At 41.7% G+C, this 27,147-nt stretch overlaps 1 protein-coding gene across 1 annotated transcript in view; it reads right to left on the bottom strand.

The window, feature by feature from the left end:
- The window catches only part of ISM1 (isthmin 1), a 40,045-nt gene extending 14,194 nt beyond the window's left edge, over positions 1–25,851 (bottom strand). Inside the window, exons 1-4 of the mRNA XM_063316311.1 lie at positions 24,380–25,851; positions 6,709–6,948; positions 2,643–2,916; positions 1,936–2,079 (exon numbers count right to left, since the gene is read on the bottom strand). Of these exons, the coding sequence (XP_063172381.1) occupies positions 1,936–2,079; positions 2,643–2,916; positions 6,709–6,948; positions 24,380–24,502 (781 nt within the window). The 5' untranslated portion in view covers positions 24,503–25,851. The remainder of the gene's footprint in view (positions 1–1,935; positions 2,080–2,642; positions 2,917–6,708; positions 6,949–24,379) is intronic.
- Positions 25,852–27,147: the final 1,296 nt, after the last annotated feature.

The raw sequence follows: 27,147 nt of genomic DNA, 5'->3' as shown, positions 1-27,147 counted from the left end.
GGTGTGCCGCCAATTCTGGTGGCCCACATTGAGACGTGATGTAAAAAGTTATATTGCTTCTTGTCCTGTCTGTGCCATGTCTAAATGGAAGGGGGGCAAACCGCAAGGGCTGCTGCAGCTGGTGGCCAGCCCCTCCCATCCTTGGGAGGAGGTTTCCATGGATTTCATTGTGGATTTGCCTCCTAGTCAGAGAAAGACTGTGATTTGGGTGGTAAAGGACTACTTTTCTAAGCAAGCCCATTTCATTCCACGTGCTTCCATTCCGTCTGCGCAGCAATTGGCCCGCCTTTTTCTAATCCACATCTACCGGATTCATGGGAGCCCCTCCCACTTGATCACGGACCGAGGAACACAGTTCACTTCCCAACTTTGGAGGGCATTTTTAAAGCTGGTGGGTACCAAGCAGGCGTTGTCCACTGCGTCACATCTGGAGACTGACGGATCTACGGAGGCTCTTAATTCCACCCTGGAACATTTTTTGAGGGCATTTGTCAACTATCAGCAGGACAATTGGGTTGATCTGCTACCTTTTGCTGAGGTGGCTTATAACAACGCCGTCCATCAGAGCATGGGGCACACCCCTTTCCATACTGTGTTTGGCCGGGACTTTGTTCCCATTCCTGAGTTGCCTCAACCCTCCACACAGCCCTGCTCCACTTCTGATTGGGCTGCTCAACTGGCAGATTCGTGGCCAGTGATTCAGCAGGCGTTGGCTGATGCCCAATCTGCCTATAAACTGCATGCCGATAAGCGACGAGCCCTTCAACCTGCTTTTAAACTTGGTGATAAGGTCTACCTTTCCACTAAGTTCATTAAGTCCCCTCAGCCCTCGAAGAAATTGGCTCCTAAGTTTGTTGGACCTTTTCCCATTGTGGGAGTTGTTAACCCTGTCACGTTTAGACTGGATTTGCCACACAATCTGAAACGTTTACATCCTGTTTTTCATTGCAGCTTACTCAAGCCTGTCACCCACTCTGATCACTGGCATCCACAACCCCCACCTGCTCCGATCATGATTGATGGGCAACAACATTTTGAGGTGAAGGAGGTCCTTGATTCTCGCCGACTACATGGCACTCTTCAGTACCTTGTTTGCTGGAAGCACTTTCCCCACCCTGAATGGGTGTTTGCCCGTGATGTCCAATCTCCTCTTTTGGTTCGCCGCTTTCATCTAGCTTATCCTCACAAACCTGCTCCTTAATGTTTTGGGGGTGGTGGTATGTCATGTTCACCGTTCCAATGTTACCATTACATCGTAACGTTTCCCATGTCATTTGGCTGATGCGTGTTTCGTCTGGGAGAGGAGGAGAATTCCATCTCGGGGAGTTGTTATATGTTAGCAGCTGGATTGGAATGTGTTTGGGTTATCTCGTGTGTTCAAGGTTCCTTTCCCAGGACATCAGCAGAAACGGTTACCAGGGGGGGGAGTTTGCAACGGCAGGGCGAGGGGAGGGATTACATTTGAGCCGAGGGTTTTTAGTTTGTATTTGGCATGCTTTTACTCATTCTCAGCTTTCTCTGTATTTGCATACTATTCTTTAATAAATCAGATATCATTAAGTCCCTGCTTGTGAGTCTGAGTCTATTAGAGTAGGCAATCATTACAAGGAGATTCTTAATTCCAGGTGTACCCCCATCTAGTGTATCTTGCAAGAAATGCAGTTTTTTTCCTGCCAATTATCTGTAGACCATACTGAAAGTAGGAGGCACGTAAGTAAAAGGTATGATTGAGGGGCCTTTTGAGGCAGGGAAGCACTTTATGGCATTCTGTGCTTTACAAAGACACAAGCAAGCTAGTGTCACTCCAGATACTTGACTGGCTTCTGCTTCTAGGATGAATGATTAGGTCTAGCTCTATACACCCGTGCACACACACACACGGATGTGCACATACACGCCTCACAGCTATGAGCAGTTCTGTTCTCTATTTCCAACCTGGGCAATTTGGTCGGTCACAGGTCCTCGATTCAGTGGCTGTGCAGGCATATCCACAGGTCCTGGTGCGTTTCTGATTGCCACTTCCACAGGTTGTACTACAAACTGACCACAGGCTCCAGTCTCCCTCTCCATCTATGTAATCTGAAAGGGAAGAGGAAAAAAGTAGGAAAACAGAAGTGGACACAAAGAAAGGCTTGCTGCTGAAAGTAGGCACGATCTGTTTTGCTATCTGCACACTGGTGGGAGATCCATGTATGTTCTAGAGAGATTGGCAGCAAATGTTGCCATGCGCATTTCTACTAAGTAGATTCCAGCCAGCCATGCCCCTTTCTGCCCACTGTGTCATGTTCTTCAACCCTTCCTAATAATCAGTGAGTTGAATTTGTTTTGTTTTTGAGTGCGATCCCTTCTCTCTCTCTCTCTGGAGAGATTCCAACCAGCCTGCTAACACATCCTTCTTCTGCATGGATGGTACCATTTTGGCTCTGCAAAGCTCCACTACTTCTAAACAAGTTCATTGTTAGGATAGAAGCCTTTATATTTGAATAGAATCACATCCATTTACCTTTCTTTTGAATCTGCATTCTACCCGACTCTTCCAGCCCCTGCTGTTCACTATCAGCAGCGCACAAACATTCTGCTCTTGTTCTCTGGAGACACCTGTTTTGTCCACGCATTTGCCAATGAAAGTTTTGCTCACTCACCATATTCTGACTGCTCCTTTGATTCAAAGATCCGATGAGTTGATGGGTGCCTATCCCACCCGCCACTCAAGGGATTCAGGAAGTTGCTGTCTTCAGTTGTGCTATCATATTTATAATCCTGGTCACCACTACTCATGCGAGTGATGGAAGGTGCTGATCTTTGCCACCAGTTTCTCCAATCTGGAGATGGAAGAGGCCGGCTGGTTTTGCTGCTTTCTCTTTGAAGACCTTTCTCTGATTCAGAGTCTGTTCCATCAACAACTTCTATAGTCACCTGGAGAATTCAAGAGGACATGGCATTCAGGCCTCAGGAGCTGCCCTCCTTCAAATCAGAAAAGCTCTTAATATACTAATAAATCTTACAAGGCCTAAAAGACAGCTGCAGTCTGGTAAAGAATACATCGGAGGAAAAAAGGCTTAATGCAAACAGGGTGAAAAAGTTACAGATGCTATGATGTGGAACAAATAAAAGGTTATTGCTGTCCCCCACAGCACTGGGCTTCAGTTGGCGAATCAAGACCCACAACTGGGAAAAAGAGGAAGGAAAAACAATCTCCAGAGACATACATGAAGGGAAAAAATAGAGCCAGTCCAGTTCAGTTTTGTGAGAAAAGGTGATTCAGAAAAGGTTAAAGATCACTGCTCTGTTGGGAAACAGGCTTTTAGAAAAATCCACATAACAAAATAATAAAATGAAATGTAAATCTGAAAAATCAAATCCCAGAGACTCAAAAAGACAAGGGATTGTGCTAATGCTTTTCCTTTTGTTTCATTCTGTCTCTTCGAATCTGATACAGTGCAATTGTCTTCTGAACAAATAGGAAATACAGCACAGAATTTGTTTTATACCTTGTAAAGTCTTGTAAAATTATTATAACCCAGGGAATTAGAAGAGGAAAAAATCCTTAACTACTCCAAGACAACTAATTCTTTTCTTTCTAGTTGTTATTGCTTTATTTTATTATTTTGTATTGGTATTTTAAACTCTGTTAGCCATCCAGGGTTGCTTCTGCAAGATGAGCGACCATATAAATAAATTAAAATAAACAAAATAAATCTTTATACTGGCAAATGTAGAAAATTCAGTGATTGAATGACATGAAAGACTTGTATATTTTCTATCAATACTCCTCTGCAATTTGTCATAGTTATTTTAGCTTTCCCGTAACCATAACAGGCACGTGTGTTCAGAGATTCCTACATTTTACTAAGTGCTAGCATGGCAGAGTGCACAGACTAGGAAGAAGGAAGGCACTGAACAAGGATGTGTATAAGGCAGACAAGAGGAGAGATGAACAAGAACAAATGAAGACTGAATCCAATGGAAAGTCAAGGAAAATAGGAAACACAAACTTAATGTCCTTTTTCCTTATGCCAGTAGTTTATAACCTTGACACAATTTAGATGTTGTTGGACCACAAGGTAGCTCTGAATGAGATACACTTTTACAACTATTTAGCATATATTTTATATTTCTGCTTAAGGTCCCAGCATTACTTAATAATGGACTATTTAATATTGGGGTATATTTACACATCTGCTTATTATGAATTAAAGTGTTGCCTTGGAATTGTTGGCAAGTTATCTTGAAATATTGTATTATATTAGCTCCCCAAATGTTTGGGCCATTCTGAGTGTGATTTCAAGCCTCAGTAATGACATTGTTGATAAGTACAAGCTAGTTAAATTATATTAGCCATGCAACTTTATCTGCACAATCAAGCCACTGGTCCCTTTACTCCAACAGCATCAGTACTACAGCTGACTCTTTCCCCGTCTGCTCAAAGCCTGGAAATTGTAGTCCCCCAATCTGGAAGGCATCAGCTTGGGGAAAATTACTGAAGTATACTGATGTACCATTGTTTGTATTAACTGTACCGTCCTGACTTCCAGTAATACCCTATACAATTTTCTTCTCGGCAATATTTTAACACAACACTGTGTAGGGCTGTGTATGTTTTTACATGGAATAAAGAAATTTAAAATATATTCACACACACACACACACACACACACATTTCATGGAGATACTATACCATACAGGTATAATATGGTATATATGTATACCTGCCCAGAGAGGAAATGCTTCAAGCATAATGGAAGAAGGGGGCTTTAGTTCACAAAATCCAACCTCACAGTGTGAATTGGTTGGCTGTCAAGGTGCAATAAGATACAGTGTATTTGGTTTTGTGGCAAATGGTTATTATGGTTCCCTCTAGGAAAGTGTGGGAAATAGTGACTGAAAAACTGGAATAAAAGGAGTGTTCTGATCAAGAAGTGAAATACCGGACCTAATTTCAGGACCTCCTGGAACTCAGGTGCTATTAAATAGGCTTGAAAAGCAAAAAGTACATCACATATAAAATAACTTGGCAGCCAAGCCCATTGCTTATACGTGACTTCACTTTCTTTTGAAGGAGAAGAAAGTGAACCTGTTGCCCAGTGAAGAGCCCGCTATGCCAGCCTGACTGCATGAGTTGGCATGCGTCAAATCAGTGCCCATTAACAAAAGAACTTTTCAGTGAGAAAGAAGAAAAAAATCAATGCTCCCCAAGGAAATGTCTTTAAAAAGTACCTCATTTTCAAGAACTTCCTGGGAGTTTGTTTACTAGAGTGCAGTAGGGCATTTGGCTGCTGATTTGGCAATCAAATTAAAAAAGCAGCTGTAGCACAAAAGTAACAGCTGCTCGGGTTACCCGTTCCAAATAATTCCTTGCCTTGCTCCTAGTAAAACAATTGCACACTGGCAGAAGCGTTGAATGAAATATTTTGTTACAGAAACAGATGTCGGCAAACAAGCAGTGGACAGATAAGCACCGTGATCATTTCCACAGGTTATGTGGCACAGGGAGCAGGTTAGCACAATCCTAGAAAGTCTGTCTAAGAAGTGGATGATTGCTATTTTAAACTGGGAATGTTTGAACTGCCCTTCCTCAATCTCCAGATGTTTTACAGTGACAGCTTCCAGAATTCCCAGCTGGCATGGCCAATAGGGAAGGCAGGTTTGAATAAATACTCATTTATATTTAGCCTAAAATGGGTCAAAGAGAAGAGGTGATAGGAAGAAATTAACTAATTTACACGTATCTACTTGAATAAATGTGCTGGACTGTCAAACAGAACATTACATAGATATATTCAGTTCTGTCTGCAGACAAACATTCTGTTTTAAAATATTGGAAACATTCTGAGAGTTAGAATAACTTGCTTGAGATCTAATGTTTACTCTAAATTTAAGCTACCTGATCTGGCCTACAAAAATCCAGATGACCATTAGATGGCACCAAAGGATACAGAAACCTCTATCTGCTGCCAGTTAGAGGCCATCCCATTTTTTCAGTTACCGTAAAACTATCTAAAGGTACAGAGTTGGCTTCCAAAGTAATGTTGATCCAAAAGATTCCAGGTTCATTTTGATTTAGTTGCAGTCCAAAGCTCCTCAGGAAAAGCCAGTCCATTTAAATTAGTTCAAAGAAACTATGCCTCTAACTGCATACATTTTACTGTAACAGATGCTGTGATAAGACCCCTTTAGTGATAAAAAAAATAACCATCCAAGGCTGAGTCAGCCACTCCCACATTCATTTCCACTTTACTTTTCCGCTGTTCACATTATGATCTAGGCCTGTGGATCTTTTAATATTACACAGAGGCTAATAATGGCATTTCAAGTCAATTAACCAATGAAGTTCACTATTTCATTCACTGAAGTTCACTATTTCATTCACTAACGCTCTCAGCTGAGCCACAAATATTTAACCATAGAGCAGAAGTACAGGAATTTAACAAAGCATCCTTTTCTTGTACATACCATTTCCATATTTTTTCACATACTGCCCAAATATTTAATAGGGTTCATGCTATATTATTTATTTCCTTCATACTGTGAATTGCCCTATTACTTTTAAATAAAAGGTCCATTTAATTTTCTCTGCAGAATTTAGGTCTTGCATCTTGCTTTTTTTTCCTTTGCTCCTGGTATATGAAAATGCTTTTTAAAAAAGGTGCATGTTAAGTCAATGATCACCTTCAAATAAAATTCAAAAAATAAAACAGAAGACTTTACCTGGATGTTAGGGTTTTGCCTGTTGATGTCTGCTTTTGAGAAGTCAGGAAATTTTGGAAGATCCAAAAGGAAAGATCTGGGTCCATCTCTTTGCAAAGATGTCTGTCCATTTTGCTGCCTAAATCGCTGCTTGGCAAATGAGCGGTGTGCTGCCTGGTGATCAGGATAATTCTGTCGATCTTCTGGGTCTAATGTGAAGCTTCTTTCAAGAGATGAAAGGCTATCTGTGTGATGGATTTCCTAGGAAGACATAGAAAAAAGGAAACAAACTCAATTTTTGTAGATATTAGGCTGGATACAGAGGGGTTTAGCAAAAGTAATTCTGGTCATGAGCATCAGTCGGTAGAGGAAGGCAAAGGGGAAAATGACAACTTGTGTGTGATGGTTTATAGTACAAATGACACAACATGAAAGAACACTGCACCATTTGGCACCTAGGTCATCGTCTGGATGTCATTGTGGCTTGTTACAGACCCTACTGATTCTGGTAGTGGTGCTTTGTTGTCCACATTTCTGCAAAAGCCAGCGTGAGGCATTGTAAAATGAAAGATCTCATACCTTATGGAATGCCTTGTGACCTTGTACAAGAGACTTCATATTGATTTCAATACTTTTAGGATACAAGGTTCTGACATCAATTTGGAAAAGGTTTTCTGAGCGCAAAAAAAATCCTTCATTCAAAGAAGAGCACCACTGGATCCATCTTCTAGAGCATCTTACACTAAAGCTATCAAAAGCTTTGTGCTGATGAAGAAAAACCACATGCAGAAAAGGACCAAGCTCATGGAAACAAGTCCATAACATTTACAGTAAATCTTCAAAGGTACTACATGTTTCAGTCCTATATGCTTACAACGTAAAAGTAATTAAGACTTTGGCACTGCTAGAAAAAAAACTGCAAGCTACTTGCCAAACAGTAAAACAAGCTTCTCTATCACACACATGGTCTGGAGGGAGGCAAGGGAGGGGGAAATAACAAAATGTACATTGTGAAGTTGTGATGGAAATTCCCATTATAGTTGATTTATTATGTTGCACACAAGTATATAAGGTGCCAAGCTTGCAATTTTATTGTGGCATCACAATACACACATCGTTTCAACGAAATCTAAGGTCTCTGCAGATACCTCTGCACTGCTCCTCAATATATCCCAGTCCTGCCCCCTCACTTGATGTCTAGCAGTTCAAGAAAGAAATTGGCAGTACAGCTATATGACTTTTGCACTGGCAGGGCAAGGAATTAATAGAAAGTGGGTCATGGATATTCTGCAAAGTAAGGTTTGCCCTTGCTAGTTAAAAAATTTTAAAAGTTGGAGTTTCTAACAGCTGGACCCAGATCTTTTTAGTTGCCATCTAATATAAGAGCTACATTCTTGAAAATACTAAGATTAAATTGAGACTGATGCAGAAACGGGAGTGCCAGACTTTATTAAGAAGCTTTGAAAACCTTAGTGCTTGTATAAGAAGCTATGGGTTGCTCATTTCAGATGAACACAACTGTAATGGGGAGTAGAAGAGGAAACAAGGTCCAGACTCTGCATTAATGGTTTTATATAAAATATGCACTTTTTGAATAGTGAAACTTATTTCAGGTTAGGGATCCATAAATATAATACTCACAATGGCCAGTATCCCATTACCTCTAATAAACATGTTGAATTGCTCCCAATCTCCAGAATTTGGAGCTGAAGACCAGACAAGGGAACAGTCTCCATGCTCTAGAAAACAGTGCCTCATAGGAGTAGCACAACTTTGAGAACAATTGCCCTCTTCTAAATTCTATGTTTGGGATGCAAGCTGGGACTTTAAATGTACTCAGAGACTTCATAAGACTGGTATAACTACAGAGGTGGACTTAAACCCAGAAGGAGAGAGTTATCCACAAGTTTGTGCTGTGCTTTAGAGATATTTCTAATGACACTAAACAGCAACACATGAACATGTCCAAAAATCCATATATACCTGTTGTGTGATAGACATGGTAAGGTAAAGGTAAAGGTTTCCCTTGACATTAAGTCCAGTCGTGTCCAACTCTAGGGGGCGGTGCTCATCTCCGTTTCAAAGCCGAAGAGCCGGCATTTGTCCATAGACACTTCCCTGGTCATGTGGCCAGCATGACTAAGTGGAATGCCGTTATCTGCCCGCCGAAGCGGTACCTATTAATCTACTCACATTTGCATGTTTTCGAACTGCTAGGTTGGCAGGAGCTGGGACTAGCAATGGGAGCTCACCCCGTCGCGTGGATTTGAACCGCCGACCTTCCGATCAGCAAGCCCAGCAGCTCAGCGGTTTAACCCGCAGCGCCACCATGTCCCTCTGATAGACATGGTACTAGTGATAAATTTTGGCTTACTATCAAATAAATGAAAAATGTATATTTGTATGTTTATATCTTAGCTTACTTCCAGAGTTCTCAAAATGGCATACAAGGTTCTCTCCCCTAGATAACCTCAGAAAAATATGAAGTGGGCTGTCTAATGAGAAGATGACTGGCTCAAGATCTGCAGTGGTCTTTTTGGTTGAATAGGGTTGAACTTGGATCTCTCATGTTCTAGGATAATTTAATCTCAGCCGCATCTCAAAATCTTTTATATATTTTGGACTAGAGCTCCTGGCCATTGGCTATAGAAACTATAGGTCACAAAGTTGCCTGCCCATGCTCTAGAAAAAGCCTGCACAACTTTTGGCCCACCAAGCATCCTTGTGCAGCCTTCTAGCATTTTTTGAAAACTCAAACCAAAAGTTGCTGCCGCCAGGAAGGATCTGCTGCCACCTCATTTTTCACTGCCACCTCCTCCCCAAAAGACATGCTGCTGAATGCCTGCCACATCTCCAGGCCTCACCGACATTGTGAGGCAGCACTGCTAGCCACCAAACAGCTGATCGGCATGCCAGCTATTCCTTTGTGTCCTGCTATTGTTTGTAACCTAGCAATGTGGCACTTTCCTCTCTACAAGTTTTGCTGTCCTGCTCTAGAATACTGTCACTTTGTCTGGAACAATCTTTCCACATCTGGTGCTCTCCAGATGTATAGCACTATAATCCTTGTTGCCTACTCTGACTAAGGAGGATGGGAGTTGTAATTTAATTAATGAGGAAGGCAGTAGGTTGAAGATCCTGAAGGTCCTTCCTCAGGTGGATAATCAGTTGGGCTTTTATTGATGGCCATGGAAGTTAACCACTTGCTTTAAATCCATGTAGCAATTTTCAAAGATTTCTCACAGCTGCTTCAGGTTTGCAGCAGACAGCTGTTCTGTCATTTTCACTTTTCCTGTCTATCCCTTACAAATATTCACCATCTTCCTCCAAATTTATTTATGGATTTATCATCTACCAAAATGTTTTAATTTTTTAAAAAAATATTTTCTTTGTATGGTTCACAAGGAACAAGAAAAAGTTCACCATTCATTTAGAACCTGAAAACAGCAAAAATATGCAATAGGAAAATGGTACATTTGCAAAAAAACAGGAGGATCCTGGGACAAGCAACTTGTTTAAGCAAAAGATGCTTTGTGTGGCAAGGGAGTCTCATCAGTGGTATTCATTTATGCCCATGCCAATAAAGTTTGCCATGGTTGAGCCTGCAAACAAACTTAAGTGAAATAAAGTTTGCTTGCAAGGGCTCTAATTAAGTTCCAAGCCTGAGAAAAAGTTCCACTTTCAGCCTCATAATGCCACATTAAGAGAAAGCAAGAACTCATCACTCAGTGTTGGAATGAAATGATTGATAGATAGATGATAGGATGGATGGATAGATAGATGATAGATAATAAATAGATAAAGCCTCCTCCCCTCCAAAGCATCTCTATAAAAAATAATGGGGACCCTTCTTTTTATTGATTTGTATAGGCATACTATAGTTCGGCTGCAGAAATCCAGATGACACTAGGTGACAATAGAGAGACAGAATTAGTAGCCCTCAATTGCTGTTTAGATTTTATGCTTGTTATTGTATAATGTCATTGCTTTTTTAAAATTAATTTTCTTTGTATTTTATTTATTCATTTATTGCTTGCTTTGAGTGGCATGTTTAGCACAAAAGTTGGATATAAATCTAATGAAAGAAACAAGTAAAATGTTATAAATATTTCAAATGGTTGCAAGATTCTACAACTATTAGTTTGCAAGAAGTATCAAGTTTTCATAAAGTGGTCTCTCCTCTTGCTGCTCAGAGCGTTTTAACTAGAGACACTGAAGGCAGGATCTCTAGCCTTCTGCATCAAACTAAATGCTAGAGTTCATGCTTCAAAAGCAAAATACATTAAGAAGTTACTTCTTTGTATTCAAGAAATATCCTAAGAATGATAACTGTCATGCTTTCTGGAACATATAAAATGTAAGAACCATCGTTAATGCTTTTGACTCCTCAGCATAATTTCTGAGACCAAACCTATGTTTTCTTTAATAAGCCTTCAATTAATTTAAAATCCAAAACTAGCTGGCTAGTGAAACAAATATATCTGTCTTTGAAATGTTGTTACAAGAGCACCTGGATTAGTCCTCAGCCACGTATAGCAGACTATAGGACCATTGAGAAGAGTAATAGTAGACTTGAAGCCTTTCTGAAGCTAATAATGGACTAAGTGATAGTCCAGGTTTCCAGAACACCTGGTTTATAATTAAAAATATTTAACACAGAGGCCTCAGATGAAAGTCTGTAAGAACTGTAATACCCACAGTACAGGGTTCCTTCCTGCAGGCAACAAAGCATAGAGGAATAAAGCTCTGCTACACATTAGAAGTCTCTCGCTTGAAAATTAATGAATGCAGCCTCGTTTCAACATTGTTCAAGCCCTAACCCTCCTCTCCGCCTATGCTCTATTGTTACAACATCAAAGACCAACTGCTGGCTCAGATACAGTCAATATGAAAAGAGAAGGCCCCCTAAATTTACTGCTTGACTGCGTTCTCTTTAAATGGATAGCACCGTGGTCCTCTTTCAAAGGAGGTATCGCAGACATAGATCTTCTTTATAGGACATCATGTACAATAAAACAAAGCTATAACTTTACAAAAAAAAAAAAAAAACCAACAACCCAACCCAACAACAATGTGAAGCACCTTTAAAGAATCCCGATGAGGTGAACATTCCTATTTAAAAAAAATATCACTGTGGTTACCAGTTTGTAAAATCTTTGGTATATCCCATCCATAGTTCAAAGCTTACCGATGACATTATTTAACTGTTTTATCTGCGTTTTTTTAAAGTGAATTATAATTTAGCTGGATGTGCACTTGCATGTTTGATATTCTGAATTGTTCTTAACACTGGACAGCCTTGGAATATTAAAATCTTGGAATCATTTGCTTAGGCATTACCACAAATTTACTCACTGAAAAAAATGAAATTCTATTAAAAATCCCTCCCCAATATTAATATTTTTACATTTAAATAATTTAAATCATGACATATCTCTGACCCATAAAGTAGGAAGAGCTTTGCTGTGAAAAAACATACCCCCTATTAAACTGTTTTGTTTCCAATCTGAGCAGTGAATGTTTTGAAAACTACTTGGCCCAAATAAAGCTTAAGATCAGTTACACATAATACCTTCAGAGTCTACTTTTTCATTCACTACAAGAAATGTAATCCATCCTTGTTACTGAGCTATTTTAACATTTGCAGATGCTACAGCTGTGTTAAAAATGGGGCATACACAGATGGAAGGAAGCCACATCCTCAGAGCCAAAAAGGCCATAGTAGTTGTGCTGGTCTGTTTTTTTAAAAAATCACAATAAGGCAACTAACTAACAAGTCCAAGACCAATTAAAAAATCAATAAACAGTGAAGACATCTTCCTGTTTTTCAGAACAGTCCTCATGCTGGATGTCAAGCGAAACATGTGGAACACTGGATGGACATGATGCAAGTGTGAAGACAAATGTAACATTCTAAGAGTTAAAGCATGCCAAAGTATGTCAGAAGTAGTTTGGATGTAAATTGCTTGCTTTGGAAATGAACAGCTTCAAATACAATAAATGATGCTGAAGTTTCTTCTATCATATGTAGTAAGTTCACCAAATTTTTCCCACCATACACATATTTAGAAGCTTATAAATGTACTTTGAAGTATGATGGTCTCGAGTTAGCAACTTTCTGCAGAGAGAAAGTTGTCTAACATAGCACTAGTATTCTGAGTATGTGAGGACTGCTGTAGGAGAAACAGTGAAAATAAACTAAAGGATTTCCAAAAGCCTCTTTAGATGAACCTGGATTAAATCTGCCATGAATAGCATAGCATGAGTTAAATTCAACTTTGCAAAGAGCTATCAAACATCCAGAACTTCTCCACATGTGCCCCTCTGTCGCCACTACACTGTGGGTCTTGCATGGTACTTCAGGTCCTGAGCACCTGACTCAGCTTCTGCTCCCCATAGAAAATACATGAAATTTTGCAACATTTCCTCTGGAGTTGTAGATAGGCTTCCCATTGGCAGGAATTCCCATGAAGTCCTTGGTCCTGGCCCCTGCAATTTCCTCTTTTCTCCTGTAGCCCAAATGCTGTGGTGCATTGCCACAACCACTATCTCTTGGAGGACAGCTTTGCCTTTCCCATCACAAAGTGGGGAGTTATTGTTATCTTTATCTTTTATTCCCCTTTATTTGAAGGGAAGAACAAATGTGGTGAAGCTAAAATGGAAGTGTTTGTCATTTCTGGTGCTCTCTCATTACCCTGCTAGATTCTAGAGCAGTGTTTCTCTCCCCAGCATGGCTGGCTGGGGCATCCATGGCTTCAATCTGTCAAGGTTGAGAAATGCTGCTCTGGAAGGAATGCTGGTTGGCTCTGTTGGCGAATGGATACAGCAAGGAGGAGATTTGCATATGATGCAAAACTTACTGCAGAGAGTTTCAGTAGCTGCATGGAAGTATCCTTAGAACACCTTCCCCAACTAAGCATGCTCCAGATGAGAGCTGCTGTTGCAACACAGGAGAAGACTTTTGGGAAGGCTGTCCCAAGATAATTAGCATTTTTATGAACATGCTTAATGGAGATAATATTGGAGCACCAAGAAGATCAGATGTTGGAATCTTATGAAACCCTGGTAGGAACAAACTATACCAGGTTACTTAAATTTTCTAACATTGATGGCTTAATTCTGGAAGAGATACAATAAACCTTTTTACTCCCTATGACGGTATTCTTTAGGTAAACTTCCAGATGGCATAACTCTAATGCCTCAAATACTAGGCTTCAAACATTTCCTGATCAATTTATTGTAAACCGCCCAGAGTCCCCCATTGGGGGAGAAGGGCGGTGATATAAAGTAATTAAACAAACAAACAAACAAATAAATAAATACATTTCTCATCTTAAAGCACTTATCCCATAATGTTACATGCCACACAGTTTCACTGTCCTTTGTTTTTTTTCAACCCGATGGGCATGTTCTGTTTACATTTTTCCTGGAAAATATTATAATAAAATATGGCAAGAGAATTCAAAGGCAGAAATTAAGAAGCAACAGATGCTCAGCTGCCATTATATACCTTTGGGCCACCTACAGAGGGGCAAGGTAGAAACTACATACATACATATGAAGGAACAGCATACACTGAATGGCACAACCAAGTAGCTGGCATTGTGTTCAGGAACATCTGCACAGTGTATGGGCCAGACTCTCCCAAGTCCAGATGAGAGATTCCACAGAAGGTCATGGAGAACAACAGGGCTAAGATCCTGTGGGACTTCCAGATCCAGATGGACACACAGGTACTGGCCAATCAACCAGACATTGTGATAGTAGACAAGGACCAGAAGATAGCGGTGGTGATAGGTGCCAAGTGACAGCAACATCAGGAAGGAGTATGAGAAGCTGGAGAAGTACCAGGCCCTGAAAGAGGAACTAGAGAGGATGTGGAAAGTGAAGGCCAAAGTGGTCCCGGTGGTGGTATGGGCACTTGGGGCTGTGACCCCCAAACTGGGAGAGTGGCTCCAACAGATCCCAGGAACAACATCAGAACTCTCTGCCCAGAAGAGTGCAGTGCTAGGAACAGCTAAGATATTGCGCAGAACCCTCAAACTCCCAGGCCTCTGGTAGAGGACCTGAGGTTGAGGAAGACGTGTACTACCCATAGGGGTGAGAAGTGAATGTATGTATGTATGTATGTATTCATTCCCTTCTCACCCCTATGGAAGGTATGTGTCTTCCTCAACTTTGGGTCCTCTACTAGAGGCCTGGGAGTTTGAAAATATAGATTCAATTGTGTCCGATTCTTGGAGACTGCCTGGACAAATCCCTGCAGTTTTCTTGGCAAGGTTCTTCAGCAGTGGTTTGCCATTGCCTGATACCTAGGGCTGAGAGGGAGGGACAGGCCCAAGGTCCCCCAGCTGGCTTTGTGCCTCAGAAAGGAGTAGAACTCACAGTCTCCCGGTTTCTAGCCTGGAGCCTTAACCACTACACCAAACTGGCTCTCTCTCTAACTCCCACTCCCACTCCCACAGTATGCTGGATTTTTTAAGTCCTGAAGAACACTTCGTAGTGGACCCGACATTGATAGCAGTGCAGTTGTTGTAACAAGTGAGTCACATAGTTCATAATTACCAGCCCTGGTCAATAGTCTGGTTATGGCATTTTGAACTAACTGAAGATTCCAAACATTTCTGAAAGACAGACCTGCATACAGCATGTTATAGCCGCTCAAATGAAATGTAGCCAAGGCAAAGGTTGCTGTAGCAATATCAGACATTTCCAGGAATGTGTGTATTTGGCCATTAGACTTCTCTGTGCAAATACTCTCAATTTAGGCACTTGGCATCCAGGTTCAGGACGATGCTCAAGCTGCAAACTTGCCTATTTCAAAGGAAGTATAAGCTCATTTAAACACAGGTAGCATTCCTATTACCTGATCTATTGTTTGAATAGCTTTCTCTTGCATAAATTCAGCTTTCCTTGCCTTCCTCCAGTCCCTCGCCAGACTCTGTTTACTCTGATTAGCTCCCCTGGGACCGAGATGAAAGGAAGAGCTTTCATCTCAAAATATTGGTGCTACTGAACCCAGCAGTGCCTGTAGCAGTTTCACATACAGTATATGGTGAATAATGTGAGGAACTTAGTAAAATTCAGATGGGTGCCATGTGATACTATGCTGTCAGACTTCAGAAGCAACATCTTCTGAAATTATCCATCAAGAAAAGTAAAATAACTACTGTATAAAACAGAATTAAGTAATATATCTCTGGGCATGACTTCTTTTTCTTTCTCGCATAATACCTAGGTGCTTGGGATATCTCATAAATATTTTATATTTAGACACTAATATTAGTGCCTGCTCCAAATATCATGTCACAAGCCATGAGTCTCGTTTATCACCACAATAAATATGTTTATTTCTTCAACATAAGAGTGGCAAGCAAAGTAAGGGAGGGGAATTAGATATACTCCCATTCCATTTCTAATCCAAAGGCAGAATTCCAAACCAATGACGGAGACCAACAACAAAAGTGGGAATGTGCACTCATTTGCGTCTGGGCTACATACTTTTACTTGTTTGTAAAATCCTTCTCAGGTCTGGCATCCTTCAGGTGTGTTGGGATTACAATTTCAAGAATTCCCAACCATCAGAGTAAATAAGGGAGAAGGCTGATCTATATCTGCAAGGTCCGGTTCATATCTAGCATCTTTACTACTATATATAAATCTATGGAAGATTATTCTATTCTGTTGGGGGGCTTTAATTTGGATTCCTATCCTGATCAGAGGGTTGAACTCAGGGGCTTCAACAGCCCCTTATAATGCTGTGATTCTGTGACGTCTGGAAGTTGCTACCAGAAGAAAAAAAAATCTTTCTGGGTTGGTTAACTAATACTTTAACAGTGTAGAACCATAATGGGATTTGTTTCCTTTTGGCTTAATATGATATATATTGGCCATTATAATTTTTAAACCACTATCTAATACAGTGATTAGAACATAATGCCTATAAGTGCCATGATATTCCTCCCCTCAAGTTGCCCAGAAACCAAATAAATTAATTTTAAAATATTTACAAAGAACATTGAAGATCTCACAAAACTGCCAAATCTTTCAAAATTTTGATCTAGCACAAAGTGTCAAGTCAGCAAGAGCCAACTTTTCTATGTTCATAATTCAAGTTCAAATTATGTTAATTAAACAAACAAGTTTTCGACTTGCTGCTGGATATTTATACAACATCATCATTGACTGCTACTAAAAGCTTCTGAATAGTAGTGGCCACTTTAGCAAAGTAATGGTGAATGCTGCACTACTCATTAATAGGTTTCTGGGTACAATTCAAAATGCCAGGCATAATTTATAGTAGAGGGGCTTGGCTCCTAGGTACCTTCAGGACTACCTTCTCCAGGCAGAACCAGCTTGTCCAATGGGTTTGTTCCAGTCAGGAACGTGTTATGTTGAAGATAGAGCTTTTCCGAAATACCGCTGAACCTCCAGATAGCTTCCTTTCCCTCCACCTCCCACCTCTGCAAAGATCCAGCTAAAGTGCCTACCCTGCTACTATCCTGCAAGGGTGCTCAAACCGTGTTGCCTTGGTTAGATGGATTGGTGTTAAAGATTGCTTTATTTCTATTTATTTTCCAGTTTAATGTTTCTATTGTGAGTTTGGTTTTGGTTTTAGAATTGTGACTGCTTTAAGACTATCACATTGTAAACTGTTGGGAGTCACCTTGCTTCAGTGGTATGTTAGCACAGTACAGACATAAATGTTACATAGATTTTCATTTCACTGCACTTCAAGAGTAAGTGGGGAAAAAAACCATTCCAGGTACATACAAGTAGCAATGATACTGAATGCTTCAGCTTATGTTCATGCAGCCTTGTTAGGGTTTTGTTTACATTTATTACTTGCGAACATGGTATTGGTCAACTCTGTACAAACAGATTAAAAATATAATTCCTACCACCATCCCCTTCACTGGTGGGAGTAGAGCAAGGCACTGTCTCAAGCAGGTGGTCTGGGGTGATACAAAAGGGCAGCATAACCTTGGTTATTTAGTTTATTATCGTTTCTCTACTGTCAGGGAAGCTAAAGGGGTTAGATTTCTAAATAAATTTTGACATCATCAAAATTCTACGGAGGTGAAAAAGTCCATTCTGGACTTGGAGTTTTCCTACTGTATCTCTGTACTTCTGAAATGAATTAGAATAGAAGAAGTATAGATAGGCTCCATCCTGTCTGACTCCTCTACGATTAAAATATTGCCTTGAGTTTTTTAAAGAACATCCAAGAGGAATATTTACCTGCTGCTTATGGCAGAATGCATTTTTTTCTCTTCAGAATCCCAAAACAAGGGCACATATGTTCACACGCATACACACACAACTCACAAAAATTTATGCCAGTGCAAATTAAGGCTGCCAGATGTTCCTTTTTAAAAAGAGCAATTCCTTAATTATTGCTCATGGGGTGAGACACACAAGATTCTTGGCTATTGGTGCAAATGCAAGAATTTCAGATGGCCCCTGAACTAGGTCAAAATTGATATTTACTACCCTAGTTTATTACTAAGGGCCAGAGTCTAGAGTTTTATAACCAAGATATAACCAAGATATACAACTTGTTCAAAAACACCCTTTAAATATGTTTCACCTGGGTAGTTCTGGCACTAAATTAATCATAATGCATAAGAACTGGAGATACTCAACACTTAAACAGTACTGCCTGAAGAAAAGATGTATGGAGCTGACTTAGGGTAGAAGAAACCTCAGAGCGCTGTGCACCTGTTTAATTAATGTAGTTTAGTAGTGATTGTGAAAAAATTAAAAAGGATATAGAGCATTTGCAGGAACTTGTAGTCTTCCAGATGTTACTGAACTACAACTTCCAAGTGGCCAGCCAAGATGGTTAATAATAGGAATGTTGACATAGGTATTCTCAGGTAACCAGGATGATAAAAAAATGATGACAACTTAATAAATGAATTCCTCTTCTATAATAAAATATAAAGTATCTTGGAGGCAGATAACTTCACATGTTCGTCTTGAAGAATGCTAATTCCTACTTTCCTTCTTATTTTATTTATCGATTTATCGATTTATTTATTTATTATGTACCTTTGAGTCAGTTTTCCGCTCCTGGCAACTGCAAGCATTCATATTTTACTAGATAGGGAGCAACATAAACATGATATCCATTCTTTTTTTTTTGGTCTGAGGAAAATAACAGATATTAGCTTAATTACTCTCTCCTGAATTAAATAAATGAATGCTGATTTTTGAGCATTTAGCTGTCCTAGAACTCTTTGAATTTAAAGTGTAAGTTGTTACTTAAATAAAATAATAAAATAATCACACAGAATGGGGAGCATTTAGTCATAATTTATACCGTCAATTGTAATTAATTAATTAATTAATAATTGTGCAGTCAATTGTAACTGTATAACCTTTGAAGGGCCACAAGTTCCTCATTTCTGCAGTAGGGTATCAGAATTATGAAGCTATCACTGGAACTTCTACTTTAATTAGGCATACTAAGAATTAGACAATCTGTCAAGTTTGTTTTAAGGTTTATCAAAGCCCAAACTGCTTCATTCAGATGCATCAACTCCCAAAAGGGAGGGAGAACAAGGTCTGCAGTTTTTCCAAACACTTCCATGTTGAGTAATCCCTTCAAAAGGGCTACAAGAGACATGCATTCCCCAATACTATGTAAATCAAATTGAGTACCTTCTCAGGTGGGACATTTGCCAGCCAGCTAAAACCATTAGTCATTTGATTTACTGTCTGCAAGATCAAACATATTTCTTTCTGCAGACATTTTAAAAGGAACATTCCAGATGAGCACACTATTATGGCATGGAATAACATAGGTAACAAGGAAGATTTAAGAAAGAGCAAAATCCATTACGGAAATACCTGAATAACTAAACTAATGAAACCTTTCAAAAATCATTAATTTACTTGTGTTGTAAAATATAGATCTAATACAGGTTAGTGTATTTTTTGGCTAAACAACTTTGCCATTTAGGCTTCCATCTGTTCAACTGCTTATTGTGACATCCAGTCTATTTTTTGCCCTTATGTTTTCAAGTTTCTGCTTTTCCAACATTCAGAGCTGTAAAATCAATTAAGTTAAGAAGCCTGTAACTCTGAATTACTACACATGGCAGAATATATGAAATATATATACTGGACCAGACATCCAAAGCTGTTTAAAGGCAGGAGGTCAATTTAATAGAAAATGTTATGAGAAACTTAGAGATTTCGTGAAGTCAGAAACCTGTGTATATATCCTTAGATGGTGTTAAACAAAACCTGCCTTTAGAACTAGATAGTCAGTCCCCCCAAACTTTCCTTATTGATGTTTATAAGCAACTCCTTTGGGAACTAACTCCATTTGGACTTTTCATTAGCCCAGCTTTTTCCCTCCTTTAAGAAAGGTAAATTCAGAAATATCCCAAAGGCTCCAAATACTTCATTAAAAACAATGCACAATCATCTTTAGTTCACTCTTTTATAAAACATTATTTTCAGGTGCTTTCAGGAAAGAAGGAAGGAAAATTCATATAAATAAATAATAAATAAATAAATGCTAGGCTTCACAGGAAAAATTTTCTTAAATCAGGAATGCAAAGTGCTACACAATGGCAACCTATCAATAGTGCCTTCAAATGGTTCTTACTCAACATTCCTACCCCTGAAGTAAATACATCTTTAAATTCAAACATAGGGTAAGGGGAAAGTTCTAGGCTACTAAGGGGACAGAAGATTCTACTTCTGAATCAGAAAATTATACATAAGGAAGCACTTCCAGATTTTGCAAGAAGTAAATCTGATGAAATCACACCAAATAAAGCAGATACTTCTCAGATTTTCTTCATAGATTCCCTTTCTTTATAGTATATAGGAATCAAATTCCTGGTTTGTTAAGAATATGATGAACTTTTTCCAATAGCCTAGTCTGCACCGGATAAATGGAATAAATATATTGATTACTCCATAGAGTAATCATATATATGTTAAGAATTTCCCTTAAATCAGTCAAAAATAAGATTTATTTTTTATTTTGTATGGGTTTGTTTTATATTGTATTTTTCTATTTGAGCACTGAGAGATGTTTTTGATTGTGGTGGCATACAAATATATTTAATAAATACTCTCTAGCTACTTTCTTCAGTCTGCCTAAATAGTTCGTTGGGAGTAGGTTTCTACAAGTTCTTCTGACTCCTATGGATGCACCTGATTGGTAGATTCCCTTTCCTCTGCTAATTACCTTCCCCTAGACTCATCAATGAGTTTTGAAAAAGCCCTCTCCAATCTGGGTTCCTTTAAAGTTTTGGTTTACAATTTTTACACACTAACCCATCATTGTCAGTGGTTTGAAATGATGGAAGCTCTCAACCAAGATACCTGGAAGGACACAGGTTGGGAAACCCTGGTAATAATAGATGGGCCTTTTGCCTATGAATTCCCACCTCCCTCCATTTCACACACTCGGTGTTCCTTGTTTCTGTTATGGAAGCACGCTGTAAGGTTGTCTGGGGCAAGCTAGGGAAAAAGTAACTCATTCTTAATCATATTAACTTGGAGCCCTAGATTTGTGTGTATATTTCAATAGCCAAAGATCTGTCTTAAATGTGCAGATTACTTTTTCTGGCTACATAGTTTACTCAGGCGGAGAAAAGTTCTACTGTACTCATGCAAAAAAAGAGGCACCCATATGCTTCTTTTATATCATAAAAATTAAACAACCTCCATGGAGCTTAGCAAGTATGCTTTCGTGGCTCGAATTATGGTGGGCAACAGTAGCTAAGGAGTTTGCTAAGTGTTGGGCTTCTTCAGCTCAGCTCCCCAATATTTCAATCACTGTCATGGGCATCTCATACATTTTATCCTCAAATAATACTAGTTATCCAGAGAACCTGATGCAGAATGCAACTTAAACTGGATTGGTATAAAAGTTCTTTGCATATACAAATGATGAACTCTGTCACTCACTGAATTATTCAGTACATCATGAGAAAATAATGCATGTCAGGGGAAGAAGTGGTTCATGGACATGTAGTTGTGTGCACAGGGGCATTCTATGGATGTCCTAATGAATGTGGGAAGATTAAAGAGGTACCTGTCATTTCCACAAGTGCTCCTTACCCTAGGCATTCAGGGGGGAAGGGGTTTAAAAAAGTCAATTTAGTGGTCCCAACTGCATGATCAAAGCCCCATCCATTTTGTACATGCATCATCACACACATGTACAGGGCACATCAACTTCACAGTCATAATTGCCATCTTGCCTTTTTGACACCCTCACCCACAGATGCCACTGCTCATTGGCCATCAATCATCCATGGACATCAGGACAATGCTGCACTTTGCAGTCAGAGGCACAAAGATGTTCCAGAGTGCATGACATTGTGGCATACTACCTGTTTGCAATTCTTTAAAGAGTTGTATCTTTTCCCTTGATTGTGTGGCTGCCCTCTGTACCCCTGAATGCACTGAAGCAGCTGTTGGGCTTCATATCCGAAGTGCAGCATAGCTCTAAGAGACACTGAACAACTAAAAGGAATTCATGTTCCCTGTATAATGAATATTTTCTAGCACTTTTCCTTTTCTTAGTTTTATATTATAGCTGAACTTGGACACTGTCTTCCGGGTTCATTTCTTGGCTATCTGTCAGAAAATGGAAATGTACTGCAATTTGACATCTGGAAAAGGGCTTTTCCTCTTCTCAAATATATTTATAATGTCACCAGATTAAATGTGTGATTTTTGAATGTGTTAACTAAAACAAGGAATGATCCCAACTATCTACCTGCTCCGTGCTTAGCAGAGAAAACAAGGATAAAAGTCCATGAAAGAATATAGAAAGTTATTTTGTCCAGGAATTGTACCTTTGGGAGGAAACACTTATTCCTGCATATTATCTGAAATTAATTCCTTTCAGAGAGTTGAAACATTGCAGCAAAAATGTATTCTTCTTTACTATTTCTCCAAATGCTTCTAGTGCAGAAGAGAGCAGAGGATATTTGGGGTGGGGGAAAGCAAGAATAGAGTAAAAAAGCTTGGGTTCATTTTCCTTTTTAGACTTATGGATTTATTAGCATCAGTCACATAGAATGACGCACCATGAATTCTGCGTTCTTAAATCAAGTTGTAAGTCTGCTTTTTCTCAGCTAGATGCCCCCAAGATGGACTGGAACTACAACTCCCAAAATTCCCAACCAGAAGGGGTCAAAACAGGTCTCCCTGGGAATTCTGGGAGCTTTAACCCTAGCAACCTGGAAGCTTGGAGAACACTGCTTTAAACAAGCAAGCAGGTAAACAGTCAGAAACGTACGACATGACATCTAAATTTGTATCTCTTATGGGTCAAGCAACCCAAAATCACAGCTTTAAACCAGGCTATATTCTTGATTCATAAATATTAGCATAGCTAGCCATAATAAATCATAATCTCAGGTTTGGGCATCATGCAAAGTTATCCCTGCCTGGTTTCTTCATCTCGTTGTACAAAGGATGATGGAAATAATCTCCATGCATAAATCTGCCCATTAATGGTTTGATATAAATACTCCTCTTGGCTTATTGTTAAATGTGAATTTAGTCATTATTTCTTTAGGTCACTTGGTCTACATTGGATTAATAATGCAGTTTACTCATAGAATATGTCATTTGTTTACACTGCAGTTGAGAAAAAAGCGGTAATCAAAAGGTGCTTTTAAAAAATACACTGGACCCTTTTCATTCAACCAGTGAAGGGTTATGGGGCAGCAGGACAGGGAAAGAATTTACTTCAAGAAGACTAGGAAAGTTGTGAATACAGCCTTCAATGGCCAAAACAAATCTTAGGCACATAGGTTTTAAAATCAGGAAATCTGTAGGAGGCAAGATCATGCATACAGAGCCTGGGCATGCAGTAGTAATGGGAAGCCTATGGGGAACCAATAGTAATGGGAAACTAACAAGTCCCAGCACCTCTCCTCTGGCCGCTCTTGTCTGGGCCAACAGCCGGTGAGAGGCACCAATTCTCCTCCCCAGGAAAGGTCCATATCCTGACTTTGGAATGAGTATGTGTTAGTCAGATGTAGGATAGGAAACAAGGGCTCTTTGAGCATTCAATACAAGGGTGAACAGACAGAAATACACCTGAAAAACTACTGTAAGAAAAAAGCACTAGTAGGTCAGAAAATTGGTAAGGTTTTGTGCACAGGGCTGGAGTATAGTTCAGAGGTGGACTATATGCTTTGCACACAAAAATGGTGAGGCACAGTTCTTAAGAATTTCAATTTAACGGCACAAAAGAAGATGAAGGGCAAGGTGCTAGAGGAGCCTTTGCCAGCTTAGACTTCAACCCCAATTCTTTCCAGCCTGCACAAACATTCGGTATGGCAAAATCCTGGCTTCGATTCTTGGCAATTCCAACTCCACAGAGCAGTAAGAGGTGTTGGGGAAAACTCGAGAGAGAGCTGGATCTAGCTTCCAAATTTCCAAGCCCACAGGGCCTTTGATGGTTGAGAATTCTGGGTGCTGAAGCTGGGGAAGGCTATCCGAGGCGAGCCAGCCGCGGTAGACAACCAAGCGGGCTCGAAAGAGGAACTGTACTAAGGAGGTCAAAGAGAAGGCGCGGTCTGCGAATGCTTTCACCAGCCCTGAGCTTTCTACCGACGGCGGGATTGCCAAAAGGGAGAAGAGGGACCGGGGGCTAAAGAGCCCTTTGCTTTTAGAGGCCAGCCCCGCTTCCCGCTCTCACCTGCTGTCGCTGGCTGTGGTTGCCTCGCGGCGCTTCGGGATCGCTGCTTCGCAGCACAGTGATGTGCAAGGTTAGCAGGAGGAGTCCCAGCAACAGCAGCAGCTCGGCCGCTAGACGCACCATCCTCTTGCAGAGGACGGCTTTGGGGCTCCGCGGCGGCGGCGGCGGCGGCGGCGGCGGCGGCAACTGAGCAGCAACAGCAGGAGGAGGAACAGCCGCCTTAGCCGCAGCTGCCGCCGCCGCCGCCGGCCCGGCCGCTAAGGGGTCGAGAGCAGGAGGAGCTCCCGCGCCAGCAGCGCCGCTCTCGGGATCAGCTGGGCCGGCAGGAGAGGAAGCGTTGTCGCAGGCAGCGCCGCCGCCGCCGCGCCACCGCCACCACCACGGCGGAGCCACTTCGGGATGGGAGGAGGCTTCCGAGGCGGCGGAGAAGGAGGACTGAGGACGCTCGTCCGACTGCGACGGGGCGGGCTGCAGGGGTCGCTGCTGCTGCGCTTGCAGCCCGGAGTTCGCATGGGGTCCTGCCCGCCTGCAAGAGCGGCCGCACGCCGGGGTGCTGCCGCGGGCTTCTCTCTCCGCCGCCTTCAAGCGCGCTCCGCCGGCCAGGAGAGGCGGCCGGGCAGCCCTCGCGTTGGGGGGCAGCAGAGAGCCGCTGGGGTGGGTGGCGCCTGTGGAGAAGTCGGGGCGCTGGTGTTGCAGATGCCCGGCCTGGCTGCAGAGGCACCCTCCAAGGGGCGGGCGGCGTCCGCCCCTGCTGGTGGCGAGCGGGAGAGCCCCGCTTCGAGGAGTCGGTCCCCCTCCCGCGAATTCTGTCTGCGCCAGAAGGGCTATCTCTGCTCTTCCCCGCTGGCCTCTCCCTCTCCGCCTCGCCTCCTGGGTGAATTCGCCCCACTCTCTCTCAGGCGAGCCAGCCAGACCCGCCACCCGGGTCCTTCGCACAGGCCCCCGAGGAGCCTTCGGGCGCCTTTCCGCTGCGCTGCCCCCGGTCCCTCGCTCGCACCCTCCAGGTTGCGCCTTCAGCCTTGGGCCGCCTTCCGCCTCAGCCCATCAGCCCGGAGGGCGGCTGGCTGTCAGTGCAGGCTCGGGCCGCGTCAGTTGGGAGCCCCGCGCAAGAATTTCCCGCCTTGCCTCGGCTCCGCTCGAGGGCGAGTCCCGAGCCCCGTTCCTCTTCCTCTTCCTCTTCTTCTTCCGGACCTGCTTTCACCCCCTCGGGTCTCCCGGTCCTCCGTTCCCTGCTGCTGCTGCTACGGCCGCGGCCGGTCCGACACTATTTCCCAGGCAGCGGCCGCGGCTCCTCTCAGCTTCTTCGCCCCCGGGGGCGATCCGCCGCCGAGAGGGAAGGCCAGTCTGAAGGACCGATCGAAGTCCTTGGGTGGGAGCCTGGGGAACTCGAGCCCGGCCGGTTCCCTCGCCCGCTGGTGCCGGGACGGCGAACAGAGCGAGCGGTGCGGGTGCCCGCTTGCTGCCCGGCGTGGGTTGGGGCACGGCGGGCTCTCCTGCTCCGTCCAGCCTGGCTTTCTCCTTGCGTGCGTCTCATGCTTTTATACGACGCTCTTTCCCTTCTCCGCTGGGCTGTTGTCCCCCTCTCCCTCCCCTCCTTTTAAAGTTTTCTTTCTTCTGATCTCATCACAGCAGCTCTTTTCTCCCCCCCCCCCCCCACCGCCCTCGCGTTTTATTCCCTGTGGCTAACTTCTTATTTGCCCCTCACTGCCAACCTGGACAGTTACAAGTCAGGACGCCGGCAGGAGCTGCCCTCCTGGTTTCCCTGCCTTGTAATACAGTCGCTTGTTGCTTCTTGGATGGGACCAACACACGGCCGTAGGAAACTCAATAGATTTATCCTAATAGAAAGGAAATTTTTCCCCAGTCCAAAGGAAAAGACAATCTCTCCCCCAGGTTAATTCTTCTTAAATGGTAAAATGGAGGAAAGTCTAGTTTTTCATCCCCTTTGCTCACAACTCTTAAAGACAACCCCTTGTTTTCTGAACAAATCCCATATTGTTTCTGTCCAGTATAGGAATGATATTGTCAGCAGAAAGTCCATTACAAATTTGTTTAACATACGAATCACAGTATGTAGGTTCAGTGAAAGAACTAGGGGTCCATGATCTGCTGGAGGATTTCTATTACCATCTGAATGGCTGCTGTGAAAACAGAAGGCTGAACTAGATAGGCCTTTGATCCAATCTAGCTCTTCATATTTTCTTTTCATGTCACAATACAAGGTTTTTGGGAATAGGCATGTTACAAAGACTGTAAAGTTGGCTTTATCAAGTAAAATTGGTACTTAGACTGACTCTCCAGAGCCTCACCCAGACCTTTAATTGGAGACACTAGATACTGAACCTCGGCTTTTAGCGCCTGAAGTGTGCGGGCTGACCACGAAGCTAGGGCTCTCCTAATATGCACATTTCCAAACAGCAATCCTAGGTGCAGTGAGCAGGATTGAGTTGTGCTAATTGCCTCTCTGCTGTTTTCATTCATGTAAAGAGGAAGAAAGGGTCCAATTGTTTTTACAATATTGCCTGCCTTATCTTCCTGCAGATAGTATCCCATGCAGTCCGACTGAAAAATGGGGGCAGCATACTTACCTGAAAATAAATACCTTTCAAATCAGCAGGGCTTAATTCTGGCCAATATATGAATAAGATTCCTAGCCCAGCAGTAAAACATAAGTGTGCCATGCTGCTTAAAATCTATAAACCATGCTGAACAGAGCATATATGAATGCTTTGGGGAGCTTTGATTTGGATAATTAAAAAGATCTACTT

Source organism: Candoia aspera, chromosome 1, assembly GCF_035149785.1.
Source record: "Candoia aspera isolate rCanAsp1 chromosome 1, rCanAsp1.hap2, whole genome shotgun sequence".
In the NCBI taxonomy this organism is placed as follows: Eukaryota; Metazoa; Chordata; class Lepidosauria; order Squamata; family Boidae; genus Candoia; species Candoia aspera.
This window is presented reverse-complemented; position numbering and strand designations above follow the sequence as displayed.